The 22,389-nt window shown below is 43.5% G+C and overlaps 1 protein-coding gene across 3 annotated transcripts; it reads left to right on the top strand.

Moving 5' to 3' along the window:
• Positions 1 to 72: 72 nt before the first annotated feature.
• Positions 73 to 21,372, top strand: IFNLR1 (interferon lambda receptor 1). Of its 3 annotated transcripts, none has more exons than XM_058195737.1 (8): positions 73 to 159; positions 2,603 to 2,874; positions 4,114 to 4,231; positions 5,731 to 5,915; positions 8,686 to 8,834; positions 11,292 to 11,460; positions 13,369 to 13,493; positions 17,226 to 21,372. In XM_058195737.1, exons 2-8 carry the CDS (start codon positions 2,721 to 2,723, stop codon positions 18,042 to 18,044), a joined length of 1,719 nt encoding a protein of 572 aa, XP_058051720.1. In that variant the 5' UTR covers positions 73 to 159; positions 2,603 to 2,720; the 3' UTR covers positions 18,045 to 21,372. The 3 variants fall into 3 exon arrangements, with proteins under 3 accessions (XP_058051720.1, XP_058051722.1, XP_058051721.1); XM_058195738.1 differs by having other exon boundaries at positions 103 to 159; positions 2,749 to 2,874; XM_058195739.1 differs by lacking the exon at positions 13,369 to 13,493 and having other exon boundaries at positions 17,226 to 17,335.
• Positions 21,373 to 22,389: the final 1,017 nt, after the last annotated feature.

Below are 22,389 nucleotides of genomic sequence, written 5' to 3'. Positions count from 1 at the left end.
GAGACTGGGGGAAAAAATTGCCGAGCAGGCGGGCGGGGCTTGCTTTGAGATCTGGAGAGCGCTTAATTGCTTTGTGAATCGCGTGGGACAAAATTGCCTGCTGGGATTATTCACAAGAAAATTGAATTAAGGCTCTCTCGGGTGGAGAAAAAGAGTGAGGTTTGTAGGAGGGCTTTCCAAGCTGCGTTCCTCTCTTTGCGGGGGGGGGGGAATGCGACAGGTTTATTATTATTATTATTTATGTTTTGTTCTTCTTTCCGTTCTTCAAACGGGCTTCCTCCCTCATTCGTGGAATAGCGTCTTTGGTTGGCTGACTGATGAATTTAGGCGTTTTCTGGATTTCTACAATATAAAACTCTTCGACTATCATCACGGGGCTAAAAGAAAAAGGATCGACATATAACTATATTAAGAATAGAGGTTAGGCTCAAGGCAGGGGTGAAATCCAGCATGTTCTGACGGGTACTGGAGAACCGGTAGCAGAAATTTTGAGTAGTTTGGAGAACCGGCAAATACCACCTCTGGCTGGCCCCAGGGGAATGAATGGAGATTTTGCAATATCCTACCCCTGGAGTGGGGTGGGAATGGAGATTGTGCAGTATCCTTCCCCTGGAGTGGGGTGGGAATGGAGATTGTGCAGTATCCTTCCCCTGGAGTGGGGTGGGAATGGAGATTGTGCAATATCCTACCCCTGGAGTGGGGTGGGAATGGAGATTGTGCAGTATCCTTCCCCTGGAGTGGGGTGGGAATGGAGATTTTGCAGTATCCTTCCCCTGGAGTGGGGTGGGAATGGAGATTGTGCAGTATCCTTCCCCTGGAGTGGGGTGGGAATGGAGATTGTGCAGTACCCTACCCCTGGAGTGAGGAGGGAATGTATTTTGCAGTATTCTTCCCCAGGAGTGGGGTGGGAATGGAGATTTTGCAGTATCCTTCCCCTGGAGTGGGGTGGGAATGGAGATTTTGCAGCATTCTTCCCCAGGAGTGGGGTAGGAATGGAGATTTTGCAGTATCCTTCCCCTGGAGTGGGGTGGGAATGGAGATTTTGCAGTATCCTTCCCCTGCCACGCCCACCAAACCATGCCCAAGCCACACCACGCCGACCAAGCCACGCCAACAGAACCGGTAATAAAAAAATTTGGATTTCACCATTGGCTCAAGGTGAATAATCCTGATACTCAAAGAACAAAGGGGAAGGTGTGGGGAATGTTATTATGAAAGAACCAAAAATCGGGGGCTTCTTGTAAAGGTGCCATCTTTGTTCTTTTGTCCAAGGAAGGAAGGAAGAGACGGAAGGAAGGAAGGGAGGGAGGAAGGAAGGAAGGAAGGAAGGAAGGAGACAATTTTAAACCAACAACATATTATAAAAATACATTGGTGTGATTTTTCTCTTTCTGTCCTTGTAACATTTCTTTAACCAGTCACTAAACGAACTGCTGTAAATTGAGGCTCTCAATCCCTATTACAGGATGTGCACATTCTGTAGATATTTATTTATTTATTATCATCGTACCTTTATTATTTTTTTATAAGTAACTCAAGGTGGAAAACATATCCAACACATCTTCCTCTTCCTATTTTCCTCTCAACAGCAACCCTGTGAGGTGGGTTGGGCTGAGAAAGAGAGAGAGAGAAAGAGAATGACTGACCCAAAATCACCCAACTGGTTTTCATGGCTAAGGCGGGACTAGAACTCATGGTCTCCTGCTTTCTAGCCTGGTGCCCTTATCCCTAGATCGAAGACCGGTGGTGAAATCCATTTTTTTTACTACCGGTTCTGTGGGCATGGCTTGTTGGGCGTGGTGTGGTTTGGTGATGTGGTTTGGTGGGCGTGGCAGGGGAAGGATATTGCAAAATCTCCATTCCCACCCACTGGGGCCAGCCAGAGGTGGTATTTGCCGGTTCTCCAAACTACTCAAAATTTCCGCTACCAGTTCTCCAGAACCTGTCAGAACCTGCTGGATGGATTTCACCTCTGCGAAAGACTCAAAAAATTAAGCAATAAGCAATAAACACTTAGACTTATATACTGCTTTACAGCCCTCTCTAAGCAGTTTTACAGAGTCAGCCTATTGCCCCCAACAATCTGGGTCCTCATTTTACCCACCTTGGAAGGATGGAAGGCTAAATCAACCTTGAGCCTCGTGGGATTTGAACTGCCAAAATGCAGGCAGCCGGCAGTCAGCAGAAGTAGCCTGCAGTACCGCACTCTAACCACTGTGCCACCGCGGCTCAGCTTAAATTACCTCTTAAATTGCCCAGTTCTGGGTGACCATCTGTACGATACACCATATCATGCCTGAGGATTGGAATGTCATATAATCGTCTTTTATTTGGATTTAGCTTAGTAACTCGCTTCTAAATCAGGGGTCTCCAACCTTGGTCCCTTTAAGACTTGTGGACTTCAACTCTTGAGAGTTGAAGTCCACAAGTCTTAAAGGGACCAAGGTTGGAGACCCCTGTTCTAAATTACGTTTTAAGACTCCATGATCCTTATTTTCCTCTTGTACACATTGAAGCATGTAATGCTTCTTTCGTCCGATATTTTGTTTGTATTCTGGCCTTAAGAGCTGTAATACTTGTGAATTTGACTCTTGACTCCAAGGAGCTGGATGGTGCCAGGAGAAATCCGTGGGGCTTTCCCAACGCCCCCACGAGAGCGGATGGCCCAGGTGTATTTCCAGCATCAGGCGATGTAGCTGCTTTGCTTCCACTAGGGGGCCATGGTTCACGTGTGCTTCTGCCACACAGGAAACCTGGAAGTGAAAGTAAGAAAGCAAACAGGGCACAGATTAAGCGGTCTTTCCTTCCGAATGCCTGCTGTGGGATTCAGCGTCCTCCTGCTGCTGTTCTTTGCTCCTTTCCAGCCCATTCAAGGTAAGATCTGCTCCGCCCCCCCCCCTCCGAATCTCTGGAGGGGCTTGACTTCCATTTACAGTTACCAGGGGGGAGGTTTTCCGAAAGTGCAACCAAACCAGGAATGCATTTTCTCTTTTCAAAAGTCTCTTTTTGCCACCCAATTTGAGCAACAGGAAGGGGTGGTGGTGGGGTTTTCAGGCAAAGCCCAAGTTCAGAGGAGAAAGGGGTGGTTTGAGATGGCGAATAGAGAAATTGACAAAAATTGGGAGGGGGCCAGGTGCCTCAGTGTCCCATATGCTCCCTGTGTTGGGAGTGGGACATTACAGATCAGGTTCTTGGTGGACCCTGAACCTTCTCATGATCTTTTAACTGCTGAGATAGATAGACAGTCATTTGTGTGTCTTTTATGCCTTTTGAGTCCGTGTTGATTCCTAGTGACTGCCTGGAGTAATTCCTGAAGTTTTCTGGGCAAGCTTTTGGAAGCGTTTTGCCATTATCTTCTTCTTAGGGTTGAGAGAAAGTGACTGGCCCAGGATCAGTCAGATGGCTGTGAACCTAAAGCAGGATTTCCCACTCTCTCTTATAGGAGAGAGAGTCAAGGTGGGGCAGTCTTGAGTTTCTGTCTCGTACTTCCTTATTTTCCCAGGCTAAGTTCACATGTTTTCAAAGTTGACCACCTATCTGTCGAGACTGACTCTAATTTTAATCTATATTCCCCTTTGCTCCCAGCTTCACAAAGGATGGGAGGGGGGTGGATTGGAATACGGGGGGGGGGGGAATGGCCTGCAAGCATCATTGGCCTCCCCTCCTCAAGGACCCCCCAGAGTAGATGCCACAGTGTGATCAGCTGGTTCCCAAAACAAAACGAACACAAGTATTTGATAGACATAATGGTCCGTGGGAGGCCCATGGGGAAAGGGGAATGAACCAGTGGTGGGATTCAAGTAATTTAAAAATCGGCTCTCTATCCTAATGATTTCCTCCGACAACCAGTTTGCCAAACTGCTCAGAAACTTAGCAACCAGTTCTCCCGAAGTGGTGCGAACTGGCTGAATCCCACCATGGCCACGCCCACCCAGCAACCGAGCATAGAACCCCTTACTAAAAATTTTGAAGCCCACCCCTATTTTTTCCCCTGTGTGGATTGGAGAAAGCAGGGGTGGGGGAAACTTGCTGTCCTCAAAATGTTCCACTCGATTGTACAACCCAGCCTTTGTCTCAAGAAGAAATGAAACCTCTGGTTTTAATTTCTGACAGGTGAAGACCTCGGACCGCCTCAGAACATCACTTTTGTCTCAGAGGATTACAGTCTGTTCATGAAATGGTTGCCGCCTGATGGTTCCCCGCCGGGAGTGTCCTATACTGTCCTTTGGATGTGAGCATCGGAGGAAAAGGACATTGGTTTTGAGGGCTGGGGGCTCCAGTGGGTACATTGAGGCCATATTGTGGGGCATTCCCCCCACCAAAGGGCTGCCCTGGTGCAGTCCCCAGCCCATCTCAGAGACAGCAGGGAGTCAGGGAGGAGGATGTATGGGACAAGAGATTGGCTGCTAGACCACAACGGGGCTTGCAGGCCTGGTAAACCAAAGAATGGTGATTTGCCAGGGATGGCTATAGCTTCATGTGTTGTATGAACTCAAGAGATTTGTGGTCATTATCATGATATTAAGCATATCATGGCTTAATGTGCCACCTGATTTGGATATTACTTTAAAGTAAGCCAATCAGTACAGTTTCCCACTTCTTTTTTAAAAACAATTTTTTATTCTTTTCAGACACACAAACATAAAATACATATTTTCTGAATAGAGTATTGACCGAGCCAAAATTCATACAGCTTATTTTCTCCATATTTACTATATATATAGTATAGCTTCCCACTTCTGTTGTAACTCATAAAACAGTCTCCCTTTTAAGTAGGAACTTGTCTGTCTGTCTTTTCATCCATCCATCCATCCATCCATCTATATATACATACATACACCCATCCATCCATCTATATCTGTCCGTCTATCTATCTATTTATCTATCTATCTATCTATCTATCTATCTATCTATCTATCTATCTATCATCTATCTCCATCCATCCATCCATCCATCCATATGTGTGTCTGTCTGTCTGTCTATCATCTATCTATCATCCATTTACCCACCCATCCATCAATATCTGTTCTTCTATCCATCCATATCTATCTATCATCTATATCTATCTATTTATCTATCTATCTATCTATCTATCATCTATCTATCACCTATCATCCATTTACCCACCCATCCATCAATATCTGTTCTTCTATCCATCCATATCTAGCTAGCTAGCTAGCTAGCTATCATCTATCTCTATCTATCTATCTATCTATCTATCTATCTATCTATCTATCTATCTATCTATCTATCTATCTATCTATCTATCTATCTATCTATCATTTATCTCCATCCATCCATCCATCCATCCATCCATCCATCCATCCATTCATCCATCCATATCTGTCTGTCTGTCTGTCTGTCTGTCTGTCTGTCTGTCTATCTATCTATCTATCTATCTATCTATCTATCTATCTATCTATCTATCTATCTATCTATCTATCTATCCCATTACAGGAGGGCAGATGGTATGCAGAGTCTGGATCAAAACAAAGTCTAGATGGTGACCATAACCATGTTGCAATACATGTAAAAAAAGGGGGGCAGGGCTTTGCTTGCACGGTTCTGGACACCATCTTGACTTTTTAAACCTTTTTTCATGGACATCCCTAGTGGGAGGCATTTAAGACCCACCCTCTGCCACCCTGCAAGATTCAGCGTGGAAGAGAGAAATCACAGCATCTGACATGAATGCAAAGCTTAGCTGGTCCTTCTGATTTCTTCCCCCAGGGACGCTTTTGACCGTCAGTGGGAAGAAGTGCAGCATTGCCGAAATATCACTGAAACCATTTGCAATATTACGTGTGTGTTTCAAGAACCGAGCAACCGATACTGGGTCAAGGTCTCTGCTCAAAGCAGAATCGAAGGTGGATTCATCCCATCGGCACCTGAAACCATCGATTACATCCTTCAGGGTATGAGGAATCCGGTGGGTGTAGCTCTCCTATTCCCAGGAAGCCTGGAAGCGCAGAAGGTGGTTTAATCCATGCTAGCAATTTAATCCATGCTAGCAATTTTTCTGAAAAAGGCAAAAGCTGCTTTCTTGCAAGTTTGCTCAGGGCAAGGCAAAGGAAAAGGCACTTTGCACAACTATGATTAAGCTAGTTTCTGGAAGGGCTCATTTTCTGGGTTTGTCACCACTTAGCTTGGCTTCACCTAGTGTGATTAACCACAAAAATTAGAGAAGGTTAAAATTAAAATCAAGCTTTTACCACGGGATGTTAATGCAACCACTAAGATAGCGATGATGAGCCTTTTGTATTTGACGTGCCAAAAAATTCAGAAAGCACCAACCTTGACACTGCTGGTGTATCTCTCTCTCACACACACATACACACACAGAGAGACAAAAGATAAACGATTCATAAGAAACTGTAATACGTTACATTAAATCAGGGGTGTCAAAACCGATTTCATTGAGGGCCGCATCAAGGTTGTGTTTGACCTCGGGGGGGGAGGGGGCATGGCCAGGGGGGCTTGGCCAGCTTGACATCACTCCTATCAGGGCACCTGTGGTGGCCCGAGCGCTCTGCCAGCAAAAACAGGCTCCCAAGCTCTGTTTTTGGCTGCCACGGCCTCCTGCAACCCTCTGCCAGTGAAAATGGAGCTCGGGAGGCCCGCGTGCGAAGCAAGGCATCTGGTGTGCACTGCGCATGCAGCATGTTTGGTGTGCACTGTGAATGCACGCACAACATACACTTGACACTCAGTGAGCATGTACAGCCAGCAAACCGGTAGCAATCTCGGCCCTCCCAAGCTCCATTTTCACTGGCAGAGGGTTGCAGGAGGCTGTGACAGCTGAAAACGGAGCTTGGGAGCCCGTTTTTGCTGGCAGACGCACCACAGGCCGATCCTTCACTGTTTCCAGGGCAACCGCCCGGGCCAGCTCTAAGGGCGTCTGGTGGCTCAGCAGACTAAGTCTGTCTGTTATTAACACAGCTGCTTGCAATTACTGCAAGTTCAAGTCCCACCAGGCCCAAGGTTGACTCAGCCTTCCATCCTTTATAAGGTAGGTAAAATGAGGACCCAGATTGTTGGCAATAAAGTTGACTTTGTATATAATATGCAAATGGATGAAGACTATTGCTTAACACAGTGTAAGCCGCCCTGAGTCTTCGGAGAAGGGCGGGATATAAATTCAAATAAAAGAAAAAAAGTACCCCGTGGGCTGAATCTGGCCCATGGGCCTTGTTCTAGAGGGTCCAAAGGCTTGGTGTGACACCAAAAGTGACATGGCAGGTCACCTGTGACATACATCATGGGTTTTGGGGGTGAGGTCAATAGTAGACTGTTTTTAGTTAAAGCTTTGAGGATTTTGAGAAGAGACCACAGAGTCAGGTAGTGTGTTCCAAGCATTAACAACTCCGTTACAGAAGTCATATTTTCTGCAATCAAGATTGAAGCGGTTAACATTAAGTTTTCCCTCACTGCACTGGGGTTTGTACCCGAGCTGCTTAAGGGTGTTCTGGGAGAGAGTCTAAATTCTAAGATAGCCTTGAAGGGGTAAAGAAAAACGTGTGAAAGGTTTAGAGAGTTGGGGCTTTATGTAGAAGGTAAAAAAAAAAAATCCAGCAGGATCCTTTTGAGCTTCTGAATGAGGCAGAAAGAAGAATGTGGCCATCAAGCAAAATGAGCAGAATTGCTAGGTGGTACAAGTTTTTTTTTTTTCCTGGTGAAATTGAAGAGAAAAAACCAGGGGTGTCCAATCCTGGCAAATTTAAGATTTGTGAACTTCAATTCCCAGAATTCCCCAGCCAGCATGGTTGATTGGAGAATTCTGGACGTTGAAGTCCACAGGTCTCAAAGATGCCATGGTTGAAAAACCCCGGGATAGATAGTGACCAGTGGTGGGTTGCTCCCGGTTCAGTCCGGTTCTTGTAAACCGGTAGTAAAAGCGGCGGGAGGCTCTGCCCACCTGCCCAGATGTCATTATGGATGCAAGCGCGTGCGTGCATTCCCATTGTGAAACGGCAGTAAAGGTAAATAGAACCCACCCCTGATGGTGAACGACATGCATGTAGGGTAGTTTCTGCAACCTTTCAACTTTAAAGGACCTGAACACCCAAAATTCTTAGTGATAGGAATTCTGGGAGCTGTATTCCTATTTCATCTGTAAGGCAACCAGCTAGGAAAGGTTAGGCTAAGGGAAATACGATGTTCTGCATTTAGGTTGTCCCAGGAAGATCATCTGTTCTTTGCAGAAATTAGTGCAACCAGCTTATTTTGATAACTTGATGTCAGGTTCCAAAAATTCAGAAAGACTTACAGAGTTACTTCTAATCAGTTTCCCTTATTGTCCCTGGTCTTTAAACAAAATCTTGCCAAACTAAACCAACTATTTCCATCATTAAAGATATACTCTGAGCACTTCTAGGGAAGAGCTGTCTTGACTCTCTTCCTCCCAACCAAACTATCTAAACTTGAGCCCAGTGGTGAAATTCAGCTGGTTCTATCCGGTTCAGGAGAACTGGTAGCCCCGGCGGCAGGAGGCTCTGCCCACCCACCCAGATGTCCCAGTTTTGACCCTCTGTGCATGCATGGAGGAGGCGTGCGCACGCATTCACATTTGCAAACTGGTAGCAAGGGTAAGTGGATTTCACCCCTGCTTGAGCTCCTCCTTTCTGGGAATCCAGACTACACTCCACTGCACTTTCCCTAACCATCTGCCTTATTTTTTTTTCCCAGTGCAACTTGCTCCTCCAGTTCTCAAAGCAAAATATAACAAAAATATCCTTGTTGTGAACGTTTCTTTCACCTACCCTACTTGTATGAAGGACGTCTTTGAGCATCTGACATACGATTTGGAGATTTGGAGAGGTGGATTTCAGAAACTGGTGAGCCAGAGAACAATGTTACACTAATTTCTCCTCTCTTGCCGGTTCGCTTGGAAAATATTTATTACATTTGTATCCTGTCCTTCTTCCACAGACCTTCAACTGAAGAAAGACAGGATACAAATGTAGTATTTTTTTTCATCATGACTCATGAAATAAAATACAGAATCCTCTGCACATTCCTTGGCCATATTTGCTATCTAACAATGGAGGGTTTGTTTAATTGTGAATAGCTGTTAACTCCTTTCTCCTTTGATGGATTATTCAAGAACACTAAAAACAAAGCGTTTACTAAAGCAAGAGTTAAAATAAATAAAATAAAGGACGAAATAAAGCCAGGGGTTGTAATTTGAAAGATGAATTTGTTGCCACCTAGAAGTCTAAGGGCTCAGTGGCTAAGACACTGAGCTTATAATCGAAAGGTCAGCAGTTCAGCAGTTCGAATCCCAAGTGCCACATAATGGGGTGAGCTCCTGTTACTTGTCCAAGCTTCTGCCAACCTAGCAGTTCGAAAGCACGTAAAAAATGCAAGTAGAAAAATAGGGACCACCTTTGGTGGCAAGGTAACAGCATTCCAGGTGCCTTTGGCATTGAGTCATGCTGGCCATATGACCATAGAGACATCTTTGGACAGCGCTGGCTCTTCAGCTTTGAAACGGAGATGAGCACCGCCCCCTAGAATCGGGAACAACTAGCACATATGTGCGAGGGGAACCTTTACCTTGGAAGTCTAAGAGATCAAAATAGATTTTGGTAAATGCCAGTGTCTCCCTCATAAGGCACCATGAATAAGAAGATCCTCTGTCCAAAGTTGTCTATGTCCTTTGGAAGGGTTATTTAGAAGCCTTCCTCTTTGGAGAGCAGTGTTAGGAAAGGCCATTCTACCCAAGACCTCCTTATAAGATGGAGTCTATACATCTTATTGACCTAAGTCAGACAAATTCAGGAGGTTCTGGGGTTGAGAGAGTACTGGCTTAAAAAAGTAACATGTGGTCCAGAGCAGGGGTCTCCAACCTTGATAACTTTAAGACTGAGGTAACTTTAAGACTGAGGTAAAATTCCTCAGGTAACTGAGGAATTCTGGGATTTGAAATCCAGAAGTCTTACAATTACCAAGGTTGGAGACCCCTGCTCCAGAGATATATTTAGAATGGATGTTCTTGAAACACTCCCTTTGTCTCCCTTAATTCATTCAACAAAAAAAATCCTCTTAACTCAACCTTCCCAAATATGATATTGTCTAAAGATGTTAGGTTAGCGTCTCTCTAAATTCCTGGGTTTACCTGCTGACTAGGAATTCTGGGAGTTGTATTCATTAAGCCTTCGTACCTTTGATAAGATTTGTGGTTATCAAACTTTCATGCCTGAAGAGCACGAAAAGAACCTTGCTCCATCGGTCCAGCATTCTGCATTCCACAGGAAGCAATTAGACGCATCTGAGGAATTCACAAAAAAAGATAAGATAGGGCAGGGGTGTCAAACTCGATTTCATTGAAGGCCACATCAGGATTGTGTTTGACCTCAGGGGGATAGGGTGGGTGTGACCAGCTCAACATCACTCCTGTCAGGGCAACTCTGGTGGTCTGAGCGCTCTGCCAGCGAAAATGGGCTCCTGAGCTCCGTTTTCAGCTGCCACAGCCTCCTGCAACCTCTGCCAGTAAAAACGGAGCTTGGGAGAGCTGAGCTTGCTACCGGTTTGCTGGCTGTACATGCTCACTGAGTGTCAAGTGTGTGCTGTGCGTGCATGCGCAGTGCACATCAAACATGCTGCATGCGCAGTGCACACCAGACGCGCACTGCACTTTTAAAAAGCTACCTGTTCAGGCGAACCGGTAGTTGAAAAAGCATGCGCAGCATGCGCCAAAAGGAGGCTTGGGAAGGGAGTAGAACAGCAAGGGGGGGGTTCAGCTGTGGCACGCAATTTAGCTTAGCTAGAAAGCAGGAAATCCTGCTTTCTAGCAAAGCTAAACTGCACGGCACAAGTGATCATCGGATCATAGCTTTTTTTAACTACTGGTTCGACCGAATCGGTAGCTTTTTTTTACTACAGGTTCACCTGAACCGGTAGTTTTTATCGCTACTGATTCGCCTGAACCGGTATCATTTCACCCCTAGGATAGACTTCTTTCACTATTGCTTCCCAGCAACTGATGTCTAATGTCTGCTGCCTTGATTCGGGAGTTAGGCAGCTAGTCGGCAAGACTAGCAGCCCTTGATAGCCTGATGCTAACTTGGAGATCATTTCCCATATCAAATGGCAGTAATCCATAGCTCTCCCATGTTCATCCCTCCTTCTTTAATCATGTGGCTTATTCTTAAAGATGCAGAAGAGGAAACCCAGGAAAGAAAAGTTGGCTTCTTAGGTATGAGTGCCAAGTCCAGTGCTCTTGGCCTGCCTGCTGTGCTCCTTTGCCAGGGTTCCTGCTGGGTTCAAGTCTCTGCTTGCTTATTTTTCAGGTGACATTAGACAACATTCACGACCCTTCAGTGGAGGTCAACACAACAGACTGGGTCTATGGCGAACACTGTCTTCGTGCCCGAACGTCCTCTAGAAATGGGAAGCGAAGCAATTTCTCGGAACCACTTTGCCTGTGGTTGCATGAAGAAGATGCAGGAGGAGTCAAAGGTCTGGAGCTCCATTTTCCCAGTGAAGTTGATCCAACACATATCTTGATGCGCAGTTGCAAACTTCCAGTTTTATGCCCCCGTGGCCAATGCAATCCTATTAAAATATTTGCGATTGCTCTTTTGATGTAGGCAAGAAACACAGCAGAAGTCAAAGAACCAGAGAAGTCCATGATGACGTCCTTCATTTTGAATTGTCGGCCACCCAGAGTCATTTGCAGAGATGGGTGGCTGTAGAAATTAAATACATACAGTCATGCAATAGATAAATAAATTCCAAGGCAGAGTTGCAGAGGTTCCTCTTTTTGCTTCTTTTCACCGGCAGCTCCAGAGAATTATCAGCTACGTGGGTGCATTTTCTTGCTTGTGACAATTTACTTTCTTACACCTTCCTTGCTTTTGCGGTGCAGCTCCTTTTCTTCTTACCTCTGCTAGTGGCCTGGAGCGAGGTTACCTCCAGTTTCGGGACTCTTGTTTGGGTATTATATCGCTCCCTCCTATCTTCCTCCAAGCATTATAGTTACGGTGATTTTTTTTTTCAACGAAGAGGTCCAATGGCTATCAGATAGTAGTTCATTGGCAGAATAAGAGTGTTGTGACCCAGGCCCAAGTAGGTACTAGGAAACTCAGTCAGTGTAAAAACAAACAAACTTTATTTGAACAGCTGAGAATTACTGCATTCTCAGCATAGTTCAACTAAATTAAAGCAAATTCCTCCCAACACAAATTCCTCAGTCCTATCACCAACCTTGGTCCAATTAGGCAAACTGCCAAAGGCCTTTCTTGGCAAAAATTCAGAAGACACCGATACGAAACAAATGCAACAAGACAAAGCTATCAACGTTGTTTTCCAGCAAAGAATCCAAACGCCGTTGCTGGTCTTTTAAGCCTTATGGGAGGGGCCAATCATCTCTTGGCCCTACTCCAGAGTCGTCCTCTTTGCTTTAGCTGCTCTTGTCTTCTGGCAGCTCTTCTCATGCGTGCATTAGGAATAGGCTCCTCCTGTTCCTCTGCCTCACTACTGTCAGCCTCTGGAGGCTCAGGAGTCCACACATCACTCCCCAATGGCCCTGGCCCCACCTCTGCCTCCGACGCAGAGCCCTCATATGGGCTTCCCCAGCCTCCAGGACTGGCCCACGCTCTTCCTCAGCCTCATCGCTGTCTGACTCAGTTTCCAGCTCCGCAGGCTGCTGGCAGACCACAACAAGAGGATTGTCTGGAAAATGTCCTGTTTCAGTCCTCAGCATCACCAAAGAGAGCTAGGAAAAAATCTTAGTTGAAACTTTGGAGCCTAGGCCAATACGTGATATTGTCAGTTTGCTTTAAATTGGAAAGTGTTGTTCAGCTCAGTCTTTTTGTACCTGGTATTCTATAGACCAGTGATGGCTAACCTTTTTGCCGTTGCATGCCAAAAGCAGGGCGAGTGCAGGAGGCGTCGTGGACACCCACACCCATAATTCAATGCGCCCTTCCCCCTGCGCATGCGTGCACAACCCCCGCGCTGTCCCCACTTTTGGCACGCGATGGCATGGTGGGGCCATTTTTCGCCCTCCCCAGGCTCCAAGAAAGCCTCTGGAGTAAAAATGGCCTTCCCTACCCCCACATCCCCGGAGGCCGGAAACAGACTGTTTCCCGACTTCCGGTGGGCCTGGAAGGCTGAAAATTAGCTAGTCGGCACCCGCATGTGTGCTGGAGCTGAGCTAGGGCAATTCTCGCATGACCACAGATATGGCTCCACATGCCACCTGTGGCACCCGTGCCATAGGTTCGCCATCACAGCTCTAGAGTGTTGGACTTCAGTGGCCTGACTTCAGTTAACTTGGTAATTAACAACTCCAACTTCCTATATATTGATATCTGAACAGTGCATTTTAGTTTCTCATAATTGCTTTTTCTTTTTCTTTTCCAGTAAGAAAATGGGAAAACATTGCCATTCCTTTGCTTGCTCTATTGTTTACTGGTATCATGATGCTTCTCTTCCTCTACTGGTACTACAAACACATGAGCGAGCAAGTTGAGATGCCTTCAGCTTTGGTATGGGAAGTATGGAAGGTTTCCGGGATGAATAGGGGGAAGTTCACTTCCATAACAGTGTGCATCTTTTCATATATGGAGCCTGCACTGATCTGAGATTGATGTTACTTGTTTCTTGCTTAGAATTCAGTTACATGTTCTGTTGGACATGATCATAGTTAAGTTAAATATAGCAGCCACAAAACAGGTGGTTCTAAAAGAAGAAGAGGAAGACAAGTAACAGAGAAAAGGGGCCTAAGAAGCTTTTTTTAGTAACTAAAGAGAGTGACTCTCTTTGAGAAACTGCCTGCATGATGGCCTTATCAACCATCCTTTGTTCAGCACAGAAGAAATAGCAGCAAGATTGATGACAAGCGATTGTGAGAGTTGTGCTTCAGAACATCTAGAAGGCACCAAATTAATAACCTCTGCTGATTAAATATAAGACCATTGATCAGCAATTCTTCCAAGAATTCAATTGTTTAATCTAAGGTAAAGGTAAAGGTTCCCCTTGCACATATGTGCTAGTCGTTCCCGACTCTAGGGGGTGATGCTCATCTCTGTTACAAAGCCGAAGAGCCAGTGCTGTCTGGAGACGTCTCCGTAGTCATGTGGCCGGCATGACTCAACACCAAAGGTGCACAGAACGCTGTTCCCTTCCCACCAAAGGTGGTCCCTGTTTTTTCTACTTGCATTTTTTATGTGCTTTCGAACTGCTAGGTTGGCAGAACCTGGGACAAGTAACGGGAGTTCACCCCGTTACACGGCAGCACTAGGGATTCGAACCGCTGAACTGCCAACCTTTCGATCGACAAGCTCAACGTCTTAGCCCCTGAGCCACCGCGTCCCTGTTTAATTATCCCATTATAAATATTAGCCTGCATTGTGGAGAGATGTTTAATGTTATCAGTGTACGGTCCTTCGGAGATACTGTAGTTCCCAGCCTTGTGTCTGACACCTTTTTAACTGAGGATGCTAATGTGGACCAAGGTTTTCTTCATCTTAAACAGATGCTCTGTCACTGAGCCAGGGTGAGCTTTGCTCATATAAATGGGATTCGTAACTGGCATTTAGCAGCTGATGATCTTGGACAAATGACATCGGATGGCAATTATTCTACTCTTGAGGGTATCTGGCTCCTATACAAGTTAAATTCCCCTTTGAGGTCTCCTCAAAGTTGCCCATCAGAAGGACCCCAGTGGTTTTATCCTATACAGGAATCAGATTTATGGAGAATTTAAATTTAGCATGGTGTATAAATAAGTGCAAAGATCAGTTTCAAATTAAAATGAGTCATTTAAAAAATCCAGTTACGATCTTTAAATGATTAATTGCATTCTCATGGTGCTGTATCAGTTTTTCTGTTTAAACTGCGTACCCATTTATTCATGTAATCTTAGACTTGTTCCATTTCTTAAGCATGTTTCAGTAGCAACTTATATATATATATATATATTCTTTAACAGACGTTCTGAGTTTTGTTTCATGAGCATTTCATTTGTTTGGATCTCTAAATAGGGCATCTTTTTCTGGCTTTGTTTGAACTATGTTACTCAAAGATATTGAAACCAGTGAGAGTAATTCTTGAATTTTGACTCTCTTGCCGTGTCTTCCTTGCCAGGGACTGTAATGCCAATAAAAAAAACAGAGAAGAGGGGACAACCTCTCTTTTTGAATAATGCATTTTATGACAGAAATACCTTTACAATTATCTTAGCTTTATGTCCTTTGCAAATTCTCTGCATCCTTGAAAGAAAATCTCAACACAATTCATCTTCTTCAATATCATGGCTATAGAAATAAATTCCAATAAATTATCAAAAGCTTTCACTGCATCAAGAAAAATCATAGCTACTTCCCCCTTTTCTGGCACCTGGCAGCTCTTCCAAGCTTTATTGTTTCACACCGATAGTCAAAACGCTGCTCTACTGATCATTCTACGGTCGAAACGGGTGGGTTGTACTTACCTTTACTACTGGTTCGCAACGGGAGTGCGCATGCACACGCATACATCATTTATAATGACATCCGGGCAGATTGAGTGGAGCATCCTGCTGCTTTTACTACCGGTTCACAAGAATCGGACCGAACCAGGGGCAATCCACCACTGGGTCAGAACCTACAACATAATTTGTGAACAGTTAGGAGGAATAAATTACTGGTCTAGTTGCCATCTTAAATGATTGCAATTTAACTTCCAGATCTTATTTATTTATTTATTTTATTTATTTGTCGAGTACGTATTAGATAATATATATAAGTATAAGCATGAATTGAATACATAAAATGAATACAGTTAAAGGGAACATTAGGACAGGGACGGTAGGCACTCTGGTGCTCTTATGCACGCCCCTTACAGACCCCTTAGGAGTGGGGTGAGGTCAGCAGTAGCCAATTTTAAGGTTAAAATTTGGGGGGGGTTTGGGATGAAACCACAGAGTCAGGTAATGCATTCCAGGCATTGACCACTCTGTTGCTGAAGTCATATTTTCTGCAGTCAAGTTTGGTGCAGTTTACCTTAAGTTTGTATCTATTGTGTGCTCGTATATTGTTGTGATTGAAGCTGAAGTAGTCATTGACAGGTAGGACATTGTAGCAGATGATTTTATGAGCTATGCTCAGGTCATACCGAAGGCGGCATAGTTCTAAATTTTCTAAGCCCAAAATTTCAGTCTGGTGGCATAAGATATTTTGTTGTGAGTGGAGGAGTGGCGGACTCTTCTCGTAAAATATGTCTGGACTCTCTCAATTGTATTAATATCCGATATGCAGTGCGGGTTCCAGACAGACAAGCTGTATTCAAGAATTGGTTTAGCAAATGTTTTGTATGCTCTGGTTAGTAGTACAATATTACCAGAGAAGAAGCTACACAAGATTAGGTTTACAACCCTTAATGCCTTTTTGGCGATGTTACAGTGTGCTTTGGCACTTAGACCATTTGATATGAGAACTCCAAGGTCCTTGACAGTGTGAGGGTCATCTACAAGGTCATGTCTTGTTTTTGTTGAATGAGCTTAATTATACTTTTCTTCCAAATTTCTAAATTTCAATTCAAGTTTCTGATGTAGCTGATACAGATGTCTATTTATAATAAGTCTGCGTTGATTGAATAATAGAATAGAATAGAATTTTTTATTGGCCAAGTGTGAATGGACACACAAGGAATTTGTCTTGGTCCATATGCTCTCAGTAAAAGAAGAGATACCTTCATCAAGGTACAACACTTACAACACTTAATGATAGTCATAGGGTATAAATTTAACACTTAATGATACAACACTTAATGATAGTAATAGGGTACAAATAAGCAATCAGGAAACAATATCAGTATAAATCATAAGGATACAAGCAACAAAGTTGCAGTCATAAGTGGAAGGAGATGGGTGATGGGAACGATGAGAAGATTAATAGTAGTGCAGATTTAGTGAATAGTTTGACAGTGTTGAGGGGATTATCTGTTTAGCAGAGTGATGACCTTCGGGAAAAACTGTTCTTGTGTCTAGTTGTTCTGGTGTGCAATGCTCTATAGCATCGTTTTGAGGGTAGGAGTTGAAACAGTATGTCCAGGATGTGAGATGTTTGTAAATATTTTTACAGCCCTCTTTTTGATTCATAAACAAAGCACAGCTTCTCAACAGTCCTGTTTGTCTCCCACCCATTCTTGTTAGCTGTTCTTCTTACTTCCTGTTTCTCAGTTTTAAAAAAAATGAAAATCTCTCTCTCTTATTCCCCACTTCTCCCTTCCCAAATTAGGATTTTTCTAAGTACCAGCACCCAAAGGACCTGCTGAAATTTGATGAAAGGAAGTTGACCGAAAAATGTCACCACTTTATTCTGGAACTGAAAACCACACCTGCCCTGTTAACTCTTTCAGTGGATTCTTTATCAAAAGAAAGTGAGGAGAGCGATGAGGATGATAGTATTAGCCGCATTCCTTACATCGAAACTCTTCGATTCCAGAAGAAGGATGAAACCTGCTCAGCCGTTGGCACCTTTCCAACATATTCTGGCTCTTCTTCTGGATCTGGAGATTCTCAGTTAAGTGGAGAAAGCTGGCCAGATGCAACAATGTCAAAGCCCTCTTTCACAGCAGAATGGATGACAACGGATGCTTCCTCCAGACTCTTAGAGAAGACTTTCCTTTCTGAGGGCTCCATTATGGATGAATCAGTTAGCTTTGCTGATGACTTCTCAGCTGCTAGTAGAGAAGGTCAAGAAATTACAAATAGAGATGCCGACTTTTTCAACCAGTTAATGATGTCAGAAAGTCACGACTTGCACTTTTCCACAGGTTTGGAAATCAGAACTGGAGGAGTCCAACGCAGAAGCATTTGTGCAAGTCTAGAAAACTCAGAGACGTCTCTTTGTAGTGAGCCTGAAGGGCAGGTTATAGAAGAATGGAGATGTGAAAATGACTCTTGCAATTGTGAGGCTTTCCGGCTGGAAAAATCTATGCTTGATGTGTCTTGTAAAGATAGGGTTGAAAATGGAGAACCGGTTGAAAACAATACTCTGAAATCTACTGGCCACAATTATCAACCCAGACAAGGACATTACATTTCAAGAACCTGATGCCAATTACTGGTATGTAATTCTAAGAGTAGAGAAGATCTTACTCTGATTTTTCTAAAAGATCCTTTGGTGAGGGTTGCATTTAAAAATCCCAGAAGAATTCTGTTTGGAATCAGAATGAACCAAAGAGGGCAGGTATTATAGTTACATTCTGTTTCTAGTTTGCCATATTCTTCCATTACATCTTGTCTTTAAAAACCAAACCAAGCAAAACTGAACTTTCCTAAGTGAAATTCCATTGAGATTGAAAACCGGAACAGTGGTTTTCATTGGTGATTTTGTCATGGAAATTAGAATTTTCCTATGGAGAATTGGAATTCCTGGAAAAGTGAGTGTTCTTTCCCAGTTGAGTGTTCAGCTTAAAAATGTCTATTATATTTTGGATAGCCATATCCATTTCTCCATTTGTGAATAGTTGGGTATGTTTTCCCCATCTAAAATTGATGGGGAAAACAGTGAATTCCAATCAGATCCGTAACTAGCTATTTACAGGTCTCTTTAGTGTCCACAAATTGGTTTAAGCTTGCTGGGATCAAGAATTGAGAACAGAAAATACAGAAGATTCTTGTGGAACTGTTAAGCATTGCATTATGTGAGCTAATCTAGACTGGTGCTGTTCTTTTAAACTGAAAGGCCCATTTTCTAGAATTAAGGTAGAGATAAAGATAATCTCTCCCTCTTTAGTGAAAGTTCTTTCAACCTCACACTAGGCCCTAATAACCTTTTTTTCATCAACTCATTGCAAAGACAAGAAAAAATATCAGATATGCTCTTTATTGTGCAATTGTCTGCACACAGACTTGGATCTAAGTTTATACTGAAGTGAAGTACCAATAAAGGAAAATACTTGTAGCTCAGGGTTTGAAATGAAGGGGTCCTTGGTGCTCCCTGAGCTTGTTTTTTTTTCCTTGCAGGCATTTCATCACCCAACTAGATAACATCATCAGTGCAAGTGATGATGGTGCTGCTAGATGCTAGTGATGCTATCACTGATGATGTTACCTAGTCTGGGCAATGAAATGCCTGCAAGAAAAAAGAAAAGCAAGCTCAGAGAGCACCAAGGACCCCCTAACTGTGAAGTATTTCAAACGAAGAGCCACTTTCAGATTCTAAATATTTTTATAGAATGTCTTTGTGTTACATGCCTTCATTTACATCTCATATTGAGATTGCCATGTCGTGTCTCTCATTGGTTGGGGCAAAAGAATTCATGGACGGTTGTAGTTCAGAGTTGAACGGTAGCTCTTTGGTGCCTTCTGAGTTGATGATTTTCTGCAGACATTTCATTACCAAACTAGGTAACATCATCAGTACTAGGGCTAGCAGTGATGATGTTACCAAGTTTGGTAATGAAACACCTGCAAGAAAACAAACCAAGGTCAGAGAGCACCAAGGACCTCACAGCTAAGGGTCCACTTAACTGACTTCTTTGCAGAACAGGTTTTTATTTATTTATGTATTTATTTAGAAAATTTATAAGGCTGCCCAGTCCACTCACTCTCAGTGGCTTACAAAAAATAAAAGCCCCATATACAACAGCAAAAACAATTTATTTATTTATTTATTTATTCATATTTTTATACCGCCCTTCTCCGAAGACTCAGGGCGGTGTACAGCCAATAAAACGACAAAAATCCCCCAAAATTTAAAATACACTATCAAATTTAAAAAACTGATTCAATCGCTGTAACATTAAAATATTAGCTAAAATTTATCAAAACTAAAACCTAGGTTTACCCTATAAAAAACCCACTAAAATCCCCATACTAAAATCAATCAGGCCAGCCCCGCTTGGTGAAAAAAGAAAGTCTTGAGCTCGCGCTTAAAGGTCCGGAGATCAGGGATCAATTGCCACTTTTACAATAAAAACAAAAGCCTCTTTGACAGGTTTACTGCCCTGTCAGATTTATATGCCAATTTTAAGTAAATTAACTGAATATAAAAATGTGAATTGTTTTAGAGGCAGAAGGAGAGATGATTGGTGTTGTTTCTTTTCAAAACAAAAACTCCCTGCACATCCTAAGCACAGGACTTTCCTTGTCAAACACTTCTGTTTTTTTCAGTACTCTCTTGACTGACTATGGCAGAGGTCTCCAACCTTGGCAACTTTAGCTACCGGTTCGGGTGAAACGGTAGTTGAAAAAAGCTACCAGTTCCTCCAAACCGGTATTTCTGACAATCAGCTGTGCCGTGGGGTTTAGCTTGCTTTCTAGCTAAGCTAAATCATGCAGCACAGCTGATCCCCCCACTCACTGTTCTACTTACCTTCCCAAGCTTCCTTTTGGTGCACAGCGCACATCCGTGGCCAGCGAACCGGTAGCAAACCGGTTCAGATTTCACCACTGAGTCAGAGGATACCAGGTTGGAGATATGGCCCATACGCACTTATGGCATTTTAACAGAGTTTACTTAAGGGATTTTATTGCAGTAAAATTTTGCATGCAAATACCAGTATGTATTTCAACTAACTCTTGAACTTTTTTGACAGTATTGGCTTGCTTCAATGGAGCAAGTTTCTTCCTACACGAATAGGCTGGCAACTAGCCTTTATGTATTAAATGAGACAGTATTATTAAGTTAACGAAACCTAAGTTCGTTGATAAATACAGCTGTAACTAGAACTCTGCATGGACTTTCCTAATGTTGGGATCGAGACAAGAGTACAATCTAAAGCAGGGTTTCTCAATCTTGGCCATTTTAAGACTCCAACACTGGAGCTCCAACACTGGAAAACAATCATTTGTCTGAAATGAAAGGGTTTCCTGCTTAAGCAGAAGGTTGCACTAGAACAGGGGTCTCCAACCTTGGCAACTTTAAGACTTGTGGACTTCAACTCTCAGAATTCCTCAGCCAGCTTTGCTTTGCTTTGCTGGCTGAGGAATTCTGGGAGTTGAAGTCCACAAGTCTTAAAGTTGCCAAGGTTGGAGACCCCTGCACTAGAAGACCTCCTACCTTTACCTATTGATTTTGAAGAAGGTATTCAGTGGCAGAGGCTCCATTAGGGGGAAATTCAAAAAAATTCAACATAGTATCCATAACTGTAAACAAAGCCCTACCCTTTTTATCTAGGTGCAATGTAGGTGCTTCCATAAATTCCCTAATTTCATATTTTGTGCTCATGGATATAACTTGGTGAACAAACTGCCCAAATTAATTTTCTAAAATGCATTAAAAAGGCTCCTGCATACTAAAGGCAGTTCTCTGAGCAGGTTGATATGAAATAAAAGAGTCCTCATATTTTCAGTGATTTATTCTTGTACATCTTTCTTGTTTATGTATACGCACTTCGGTTAATTGTACTGTTTATAAATACGACTTTTAAAATGCGTAGGTGTGTTTATGTTTATGTGCGTGTTTGTGTGTTATCCCAAAGCAGGTCGGAGTAGGATAAAGTCCTTTTTATTGAAGGCTATGGTCCATAATCTACCATGCTGGTCCAGAACAGGTGGCAGGTAGCCCTTGATTTACAGTCATAAGTCATGACAGTCATTAAGCACGACTGTGCCTGATTTTATCTCCATTTTTGCAGTGGTCTTTAAGAGACTAACAATCACCTGTAGTAGATGTGTATTATTCCATTTCCCAACTAAAGTAAAGGTAAAGGTTCCCCTTGCACATACATGCTAGTCATTCCCGACTCTAGGGGGCGGTGCTCATCTCCGTTTCAAAGCCGAAGAGCCAGCGCTGTCCGAAGACGTCTCCATGACTCAATGCCAAAGGCACATGGAATGCTGTTACCTTCCCACCAAAGATGGTCCCTATTTTTCTACTTGCATTTTTTACGTGCTTTCGAACTGCTAAGTTGGCAGAAGCTGGGACAAGTAACAGGAGCTCACCCCACTGGGGATTCGAACCGCTGAACTGCCAACCTTTTGATCGACAAGCTCAGCATCTTACCCACTAAGCCACCGCGTTCTTTAACTTGGGACTAGGAGAGAACAACTTTGCTTAAGGGACGACTAGGACTCAGGTCTCTCTGTTCCTAGCCTAGCATCTTAACCAATACCCAGTACACGCTATGGAACTGAAAAGACCGCACTGCCCAGATTTTCCCCCACCTACACTGTCTGTCACTGAGTGAGGACTTGAACCTGGGTCTCCCCTCCCTTAATTCCACACTTTCGTTGCTACACCGCTCCTGTGTGTGTAATAATTTCAGATCAGACAGGAAGAGCCAAAGGTTATGCTGAGAACCAACGTGAAATGAGACGATGAGTCACCAAGTGGGGAATTATTAGCTACCTCTCCGTAATTCGCTTCTGTGCTACATTTGAGAGTCGTTCTTCCTCCCTTCTCTTTCCCAGCTCTGAGTGTCTCCTGCTGGGGGTCAGTTTTCCTTTTGATT

Source organism: Ahaetulla prasina, chromosome 10 (assembly GCF_028640845.1).
Source record: "Ahaetulla prasina isolate Xishuangbanna chromosome 10, ASM2864084v1, whole genome shotgun sequence".
Classification (NCBI taxonomy): Eukaryota; Metazoa; Chordata; class Lepidosauria; order Squamata; family Colubridae; genus Ahaetulla; species Ahaetulla prasina.
The sequence above is the reverse complement of the archived record's forward strand: the minus strand, read 5'-3'. Positions and strand labels throughout refer to the sequence as shown.